Source organism: Plectropomus leopardus, chromosome 12, assembly GCF_008729295.1.
Source record: "Plectropomus leopardus isolate mb chromosome 12, YSFRI_Pleo_2.0, whole genome shotgun sequence".
Taxonomy (NCBI): Eukaryota; Metazoa; Chordata; class Actinopteri; order Perciformes; family Serranidae; genus Plectropomus; species Plectropomus leopardus.
In genome coordinates this window covers 18508577-18518230 of record NC_056474.1, presented here as the reverse complement: position 1 = coordinate 18518230, position 9654 = coordinate 18508577, and the positions used below count along the sequence as shown (strand labels likewise).

Below are 9654 nucleotides of genomic sequence, written 5' to 3'. Positions count from 1 at the left end.
TTGAATAATCTTATACAAAACATGAGGATATGGCATTTAAACGCTTTATTTAACAAACTCTGTTCACTCTTACTCTTCCTAATTTACAGCCAGTGAATAAAATTATAAAAAGTGAATTCTGCAGGGACTTGGTAGTAGATTTATAATAGTGCTTATCTCTACAACAGGGCTGGGTCGATTCATCAACATAATCAATAACAGAAATGTGTTGATTTGCAAAACGTTCATCGGTGTGTAGCAATATAGTAAGTTGTGCTTTGACCATGCTAGTCAAAGCATGGATTCCTCCAGAGAGCGAGCTACAGCCCACAGCTGCAGCTAAATTGGCTTATCACAGTAGTACAACTGCCATGCACAGACACACGAAGCAAAGCATCCTGTAGTGGTTTGTTATTTACTTTTTGTCCCCACCAAAGCCTGATAAACTAGGTTTATCAATGTGGAATTTGTTTCTGTTTGTAGTACTAATTTTTGCCACCACTAACATTGCACCATAAATAACCAAACATTTTTTTTAGCAGTCTTACATTTTCTGGTAACTTTAGAAAAAAAATAATCGATTGGGTGCAGCCCAACTCCTTAATGAACAACCTGAGGCACCTTGAACACAAAACACACTGATGGATCAACAGTTGAGGCAGATGAACATTTGAAATAATAAAAATGGGCTTTTAAATAAGCGAAATAGCACGTTTTGAAAAAAACGTCAACTGTGTATGCGTTGCATGACTCTTTGGCCTGTAGGGCACGAAACAAAGTATTCCTCAAAAAGCAAAAATACAAAACAGTTCTGCAAACCTCAAAAAATGTGCAAAAACTCTTAAAACACTCCCACCCTCCCTCCCCCCCAGTCAACACTGTGAATGCAGTAAATGTACAAAACAAGCTCTGACAGACAGTAGTTGTGAAGGACGTCTCCCACACTGCAACTCTACTTCCAGTGAATCAAACAGACTTTATCTGAGATCAATTCAGACCCTGAAGCAGAAAGTTTGATAAAGAATTTAGTCCCATAAATACTTTTCATTTCTCCTTTGTTTAACAATGATTTCTTTGTTTCTTGGTATTTACAATCCACACTGTGCAAAGACAAAAGCAGGGAATAATCAGTCGAATTGGGAGTTCATCAATAAGTGACAGGAAATCTGTGTGGAGTCAGATCTTATTGGCTGTTAAGAATAGTGTTCTTTGTCGTGCCAGGTTGTCATCCACGGCTTCTTTTCCAAGTTTTCCCAGTTACCATTTTTGGGGTTGATTGCTCTCTCCTCCCGTTTGATCCGCACAGCGTTCTAACTAGGAACCTTGTCTTCATATTTGGTACGTTTGAAAAAGCCACACTGCAGAGAAGAGAGAGAGAAATTCAATGCTTCTTTTGGGGAAAATCTTCTTTAAAGATATTCAGAGAAAGCAAAGATAGTTGATGAGATATTTAATGTCATCAGCCTGATTAACAGGCAAAAGCCAAAGTGCAGTGAATGCATTACAGGCATAGTTCAGATCTTTTGAAGCGAGGTTGTATGAGGTACTTATCCATAGTCAGTGTTTTGCATACAGTTTGCCTCCAGTTTGGAGAAGCAGGCCTTATGCCTTATCAAAGCCAACAGACTCGACTGGCTAAAACTATCCTATGGCATGTATGGATACATGTCCTATGTCCTATGGCATTTACAAGAGCATAGATAGCGCCTTCATTTCCCCCATCATAAAGGCCTGCCTCAGGACAATGTAAATTGGTGATAATATTCTAAATTTAGCATACACTAACTTTTTTTAGGTGGCTTAAATACAACCCTAATTCCAAAAAAGTTGGGACACTGTAAAACGTAAATAAAAACATTTTTAACCTATGTTCAATTGAATACAGTATAAATAAATAAATGAATAAACTGACTATGAAAAAGTACCGTATAAAACCCCACATCAGAAAATCCAAATTATCCCTTTAAGAGGTGAAGACAAGTCATTGGCACGTCTCTTAAAGAAAGGAAATGTAGAGGAAGAAACCTTCAGACTAAGTGACTGCATGTGAAATAGCAACAAAAAGAAAAAAAAACAGAGTTAGACAGAAATTCAAAGAGATGCAGATCAGCCCCCATGATGCAGTTCCTCAGTCACTGATTATCAGCCATCACCCATGCAGGTAAACCATAATGATTCACACATAATCATGTGAAAATCTATCAGGCATAAACTCTTGGCAGCATTTATTCATGCCACAGTGTGAGAGTTGCTGTCTGTCTCATACCAGGAAGCACAATTTTCAGCAAAAAGGAGCAAGAGACAAAGTTTCACTCATTCATGGCAGGCCGGGTAATATTACCCTCTCTCTTTTTATGCATTGGTTGTAAGTCTCTCTTATTCTGAAAGGTGCTGTTTATTCTTCTTTCCAAAGAGTCCACACTGAGGAGAGGAAAATTTTCAGAAAATGTATGTTATTGCGGTCATGGATACCTACAGTTGCTCTGTAAATGAAACTTTATGAACTGTTTGTCGCAAACGTTCATTAAATGTTTTTGACAGCAGGGTCAGGATGGGTCCCTGCCCCACGTCCTTCAGTCCTACCTTCCACAGGAGGAAAGCCAACAGGGCCAACAACATTAGCAATAACAGGATGGTCAGCACGATGATCCACCATGGCACTCCTCCTCCGTACTTGTCCGCGCGCCTCTCTGGGAACACTGTCAGTCTCACCTGGAGAACACGATACAGCAGCAGATGATCATTTTTGGATCTGAGTATTAACTACACTTTTATTGTATTTTTAGCAAACACATGTCTAGGTTTTTTATGTTCATGCTATAGAAAACTGGTTTCCAACCTGGGAGTTCTGACCTCTACTAGGAGTCGCCAAAGCCTGACAGGGGTCGCAAGGCTTTCTTGATTTTAAGGAGTGTAAGAAAATTTAAAAAACATACATATATTAGGCCTCTATCTTATAATTTCATTCATTTTTTTAAAGACAACTAAACTATAGTTATTTTTAAGGTTTAGGTTATTGCTCAAGATCTAAACATTAAAACTAGAATTACAGCTTTACAGTTGTATGCTGCTGTGCACCAGTCAGTCTGCAGTTACAGTCTACGTCCATGTCTGTCAAAACATGAGTGCTTCACAAATAATAATAATAATCATGTCCTCCTCTTGGATCCAGTACTGTCACATCCTAAATACTTTTTTTCTGTTGTTTTTAATTACCTGTGTCTCGGCATGCACCACTGTGTTCTTCGTTGTGCTATCGATATGCAGAGAAGCCGGCACTATCACCTCCACACGATGGAGCTTGGAATAATCCTGTTTGAAAGAAAAGAAGGAGGTAGAGTTTAATTGTTGTTGGGAATAATCCAAGAAAAAAAACATATGCACTATTCATTTGTGCAATAAGTCCTTTGACCTTTATAGAGGCTCTATGCTAAATTCAGAGGACATAGGTTGTCTGGACATGGTTCTCAACATTAAAGCTGCTGAGCCGGCAGCTAGCAAGCTAACGCTAATGAAACTATAGACAGCACTCAACAACAGCAACAGTGCTGAAAGAGCCAACAGTGTTGACCAGGGGGAACTTGAGGGTGGGAGCTACAACTCTGTGAATACATCATCCCAGTGTCAGCGGTAACCACCATGTGAGCCTGGTGTGGAGGGAGGGCAATACGCTAGCCAGTAAGATACACACATGCACTGACATAAACATGCTTATCACTTTACTTATCACAAGAACCTTGGATTATAACACACACAGAGGTAGTGTGACTTTGGTCGCTGCTTAGGACGCCATTACACCACTTTATTTTTACATAGCAAGTAGTGGTTAGATACTATATAATGGTCTGAATTTCATTACAAAACCTTAAAATAAAAAAAAGAAAATGAAGTCTCCTTTATATAATTCCACATGGAGGTTTTCTAGTAAGTTCCCTTTTTCATATGATGTTTTGAGTGTAATTACAACATGATTTAAACTAAACATGTTGATGATAATTTATGATTTTTTTTATTTTTATAATAAAGCTTTGTGAAAATGTGAAAGTGCTCTATTATGAAATTCTTACATTTATATTGCATTATTTATGTACAGGTTAAAAGTTTAAAATTCTAAATAAATTTATAATTATGTCTGCATATTAAATTTTAGTAATTTGCTTCATATGTCCCCACAATTTTTGTTTGCCTTTAATATTACAAACCTGAGACTCTTGAAGAAGTTGAACACCTGGTATAGAGTGGCAATGACAATACTTAAAAGTTGAATTAAACTGTGACAATCTTGACAAATTTAATTGTTGTTGTTTTGTTTGTTTTTTTGGGGGGATGGGGTGTTTGTGTGACACCAATTATTGTGTTTTGCAATAGTTCAAAATAGTTCAAAAACTATCAAAAAGTAGTTCTTTACATATGTAGAACTGAAAGTATATGTAATTTTTGCCAGAGCCTCAATTTTTAAAAAGCAAGAAAATTAGAACAACCCACCATTAAATTTCAATTTTACATTTTAAAATTGCAATATATTTTATAATTTCACCCTGTTAGAACAGTGAGGCTGCTTCTCAATAGCACAGAGTTGCTAACCATCTCAAATCCCGATGTTTACTTTGTTACCTTTAAGAAGGTGCTGTTCCAGAGGCGAGACTTGACAGTGATGATTGCATTACTGCCCATGCCCCGCAGGGGGCAGCTTATCATCACACATTTTGCCCCCTTGCCACAAGACTGTCAACATAGAGAGAGGCACAAAGTTACCACTGGATTCCCCTTACAATGACTGAAAATGTGCATAAAATCTAGTAAGATAAAGCATGAGATTTTTATATCCTGAAGTGCAGTGTTACCAGAGTTTCAAAGTTCTTATTGTCAAGTAGTCGTGAAATCGTGCCCTCATTAGTTCCCTGGGTGTTTCCTGCTGCTCTTCGCGTCCTCTTGTTACTTGTCTCCTTTTAGCAGAGAAGAAAAAGCACATTTAACTATTCAATTTAACTTCAGTTCTTTGGTTAAAAAAATGAATCTATAAGTGTAAAATTGTCTGCTTTGTTCACCAAATACTGCTGATAAAGAAGAAAGTGAAAAAGTATACAACGCGTAAAAGTGGTGTCACTGACCGTCTGTAGAGGGTTGACCTCTGCATTAGGAGAGCACTCCAACTGTTCCACTCCAGTGGCGCTAATCTTCATCAGGTAGAGCAGCCACCCTCCTTTATCCGTCTTTTTTGGCCAGTTGATGTTGAGGGTGGCAGTGCCATAGTCTTTCAAGCCTTTTCCTAGATTAATTATCTGTAAAAACATTGGTACAAATTATGGTAAGAATTTACCAACTAAAGCACGTGCACTATACATGCAAACCCTCCCAATATTCCTGTGAGAGTTCTGTTTTTTCAGTGCCATCACCTGGTTTCCTCCTATGGTCACAATTATTCCATAATCCTCCCAATTTATGATATTTTTTCCCCTTCATTATCACAAACTGTTTCTGACACTATATATGGTGTATAAACCGTATAACTCTAAAAGTCAACCAGTAAAACCATACAGCTTTACTGTTGTGAAGCGGACAAGAGTTTCTTGAGCCTCGTCCTCCTCAGTACGTGAGAGACGGAGTGAAATGAGTACAAAGAGAAAGAAATACTCAAAAAAAATTCATATATCCTGGAAAAATAATTCCAGTTCTGACATAAAGATCGAAGGGAAAGTGGCAAGCATGCCATGTTGATGTTTACCTCGAGCACAGGGGAATGGATGAAATGAACTGATGAAAACTGATACAAGTTTATCAATTTATATGAATATAATTTATACCAGAGATTCATGCAAGAGGACAAATCATTCTGTATCATTCTTTCGTCATTTGCTTTGTGACCTCTGCTCTTGAAATGTGCTAAATAAATAAACTTATCTCACTCACTTACTTCCATAAAAACATGGATGCTTCACACACACAGATCACGGTGGGCACCTGAGATTATAGTAACTAATTCAGTACCTGGCCAAATGTCTCCCCCTCTGTTTCTGAAATATGATGTTGAGTAATGACCAAAGAAGTGTTTTTGCGATACATTATTATGTCACAGGGAAGCTGACCTTTGACCTTATTGATGTAACCACATAGTTGGCTTGTTATTGTGTCTGTTTTCTTCACATGGCAGGTAAACCCATACATACAATCTATGAATGTATTTCATGTGATGTGCAATGCAATGCATCAAAAGTCTCATTTATGTTTACTAACTTATGTACTGAAGCATGGACATTTTTTATTTCATTTCCCTTCTGGGATAAATACATTTTTCTGAATCTGAATCACTTGTCATAATTAGCAAATCAGTTCTTGAGGTATGGCCAAATACATGTCAAGTGAGGCTAGAGTGAATTTGACCTTTGACCACCAAAAAAACTCAATTTTGTTTCAAAACCCTCCCTATTTTTGAGGTCTTAAGGTCGGCATGTATAACATGTACATGCAGTATATGGAATTAAGAAACATTTCAATGAAATATAGGGATACATAAGAGGAAGTAGCAACTAAAGAAAGAAAATGACTCCTGATCTTGCAGCCATCCTGTACTCACTCTGAACTGGTGTGTGATGGCACTGCCAATGTCATTTTCAGTCTTCATGGCTGTCTCAGCTCTGGCCTGTCCTGAAAAGTAGACCTGAGATGGCTGGGCAACTCTGCAAAGACAGAAGGTTGCGATTAGTAACATAAATCTGTGCAGACTTGTGTGTTTGGCATGAGATCCTCTTCGTGTGCATTTCTTACCCTGATACAGACAGCTGCAATACGATGTTCACCTTTGCCTTCGCTTTAACAGGGGCTATTTTCCCCTGGCTGCTTGTCCTGTCAGATCAGAATTCACACACAGGCCAAGTCAGAAAATCTTAATGTACTACAAATGTTAAAGGGACAGTTCATCCCAAAGGAAAAAAAATACATTTGAAAAACCTCACAGCATAGTTAGCCATAAATATTTACATCTTGACCATGAGTAGATGTATACTCCCTTTGCACAGTGATACCAGTGACGGGTGTAGTTCAGTAGAAAGAGAATAGTTCCTAAATGAAACTGCTTAACAAGGTCTGTGGATTATCTTGAGTAACCAGGTCATGATTTCTGGAAAGAGACATTGCTGTTGAGTTTTTTTCAAATTAAATTTTTTGGTGTTTTAAACACCGTAAGCCAAGTGCTATCGAGTTCCATTAAATTGGGCAGAAGGCAGACATTTCTCCGGCTAATATCTTTAACACTCGGAAACTAAACCCAAAACAATCTAGACTGAAAAATAGTATTACAGATGAAAGAAAAAATAGGTTAAATAAGACTAGGTTGAAACCTAGTATATGGCTGGACTGTGCACACTGGTATCAATCTTTTTCCTTAAGGGACTTCTTTACTACCGCTGAGTACACTGAATGCGTATTTTAGGGATATTTTATGATATATTGAATTCATAACAATATCAGTAGAGAAAAACTGATAAATTGCACAATTAATCCAAATGCTTACAACAGGAAGTTTGTGTAAGATTATCTATTATGATGAATTTTAAGCAGATTATTTCCAGTGAATTTTGCATCAGAGATGACTTTTCTTGATATAGGTTGAAACTTTTTATAGGATTCTGTATACCTGAAGTCATACATTCTTTAAAGGCTTCATTTTTGAGAAATTCCTTTTGCCTCGCCATATTTTCTACGACAAGACAATGCTGTTTAGCAGAGAGTGAAGTCTCTGTGAATACAGCTTGTGTTCAGGTCCTCACTGTGGCCCATGAGATTGAAAAAAAAAAGTACACCTTGAACACTGATCTACACTTAAAATATATATATATAATTAAATTTGTTTATCTTCACTGAAATTAATGGAATGCTTAGATAGGCCTAATGTTCATTTTATTTTACATACTTTTTAATTCTTTAACAGCTCTTAAAATCAAGGAGGCCTCACAACCACCTGGGAAGCTTTGGCGCCCCATAGTGGGGTCTGGACCCCCTGTTTAGCAATCAGAGGTATATGAAATGTTTTGTTGCAGTCCAGCCCAAAATCCATGTAGCCTCAATACATGTTTAAATGGAGAACACTAAATTAACGTTATACACAGTCACACAGCTCTTTCTGTAGAGCTGTAATCTGCAGCTATGCCTGCTGATCATTAACACATCCTCCCTCTGCAGCTCCAGTCGGACCGGGGGATGAATGTCCCCGTGTGACTGGCGGAGGATGCACTGCCTTCGGCCACTATCGGAGCCAAGCTCCACTTAATATGAGATTGTGTTTCGTCCTATCGCTGCTAATTAACAACAAGAGAATTCTGTCACTGTGGCCTAACCCAGTCAGACACTGTAACATGTAATATTCACTTTCAGTTTCAATCAGTTTTTGATATTCTCTTCTCTTTATAACAGCAGCGGCACCTGTTCTGACACTGTAACACGCATTATTTAATAATGTTTTAATACATGTAAGGCTGGTGTCTGAAAGACACAGCTGTTCCTCAAAAAAACTGATGAGATGATACTCTCTCTCATCCCTCCAAGACTGACATAAAGACCGCAAATGGCTCATTAGCTGTCTCACTTGCTATTCCCACCATGCTGCCATGTTACACTGGTTACAGAAATACTGAATAACATGACGGTCAGCATGTCCGGGCTAATTTATTTTGAAAGAAAGAACAGCTAATGGGTAAACAGCAACATCACACCATCAGTCACACTAACCAACAGAGCAACTTCATAACTCAGTCACTCACAAAGTTAAGCGTTTTAATGGCTGCCCCACATGCTGCATACCAGCCAAAAACAGGCGATTTTGATTTGGAAGAGAACTGTCCCTTGCCATGCATAATTAAGGTAATGGCATTACAGTCCTGGAGCACACTGGCTGTATTTGTAGAACTATTCATTCATATGGTGTTTTGCTTGATACAATTTGCAAGCTTTGATATACTTACGTTTCTAGCTGAAGATCAATCTCCACTTCTTTAGTGTCAGTAGAGATGCCTGATGTGCTCAGAATAATGTAGAAGGTTGTCTATGTATAAACACAGAGACATTATGTGAGTATTAACAGTGCCACCTGTGTAGAAGAGGTAAACAGTGTCCCAAAGGTTTTTTCCTCTCACCTCTGAGTCACGTTTGAACGGGTTTCCAAGCTCACAATCAACCTGGGAACCGTTTCTATTGGCCACACAGGTTACCTGCTTCTCCTGAAATCAATAACATGTTACAATCAGAACTACAAATGCATGTGTGTGTGTGTGTGTGTGTGAAAGAGAGGGACTGACAGAGAAAGAAAGACTCACAGGTGGAACGTGGTAAGCGGAGTAGGTTAGGGAGCGTGGGAATGAGGCGACCAAAGAGGCCTCATGCGCATCATCTCCGTTCATATTTGTCACTTTGACCTCCAAAGCGATGTCCTTCTGGTTGCTGAGCTCGATCACCGGCACGTTGTCCTGCCTTTTAACAGAAAAAAGTTGTTAATCATGGACATATGTCATATAAACATGATATCATTGTGATAAAGGTGTGTGTGTGTGTGTGTGTGTGTGTGTGTGTGTGTGTTAGTTTCCACTCACAGATCTAATGGAGTGAACGTGTCTCCGTCAGCTGTCATGTAGCCGTAGCGATATTTCATCTGCAAGTTGCTCTGACAAACATTGTCACTGCCAC

At 38.5% G+C, this 9654-nt stretch overlaps 1 protein-coding gene across 1 annotated transcript; it reads right to left on the bottom strand.

Moving 5' to 3' along the window:
• Positions 1–30: 30 nt before the first annotated feature.
• On the bottom strand, positions 31–9649 carry LOC121951268 (integrin alpha-6-like; the record flags this gene model as incomplete). The annotated part of the gene is made up of 13 exons (XM_042497533.1): positions 31–1337; positions 2321–2400; positions 2563–2691; positions 3196–3291; positions 4594–4704; positions 4824–4925; positions 5091–5261; positions 6554–6656; positions 6745–6822; positions 8937–9016; positions 9108–9191; positions 9288–9441; positions 9561–9649. Coding segments are annotated over 12 exons (1242 nt in total), but the record flags the coding sequence as incomplete, so codon positions are not given.
• Between the last annotated feature and the right edge of the window lie 5 nt (positions 9650–9654).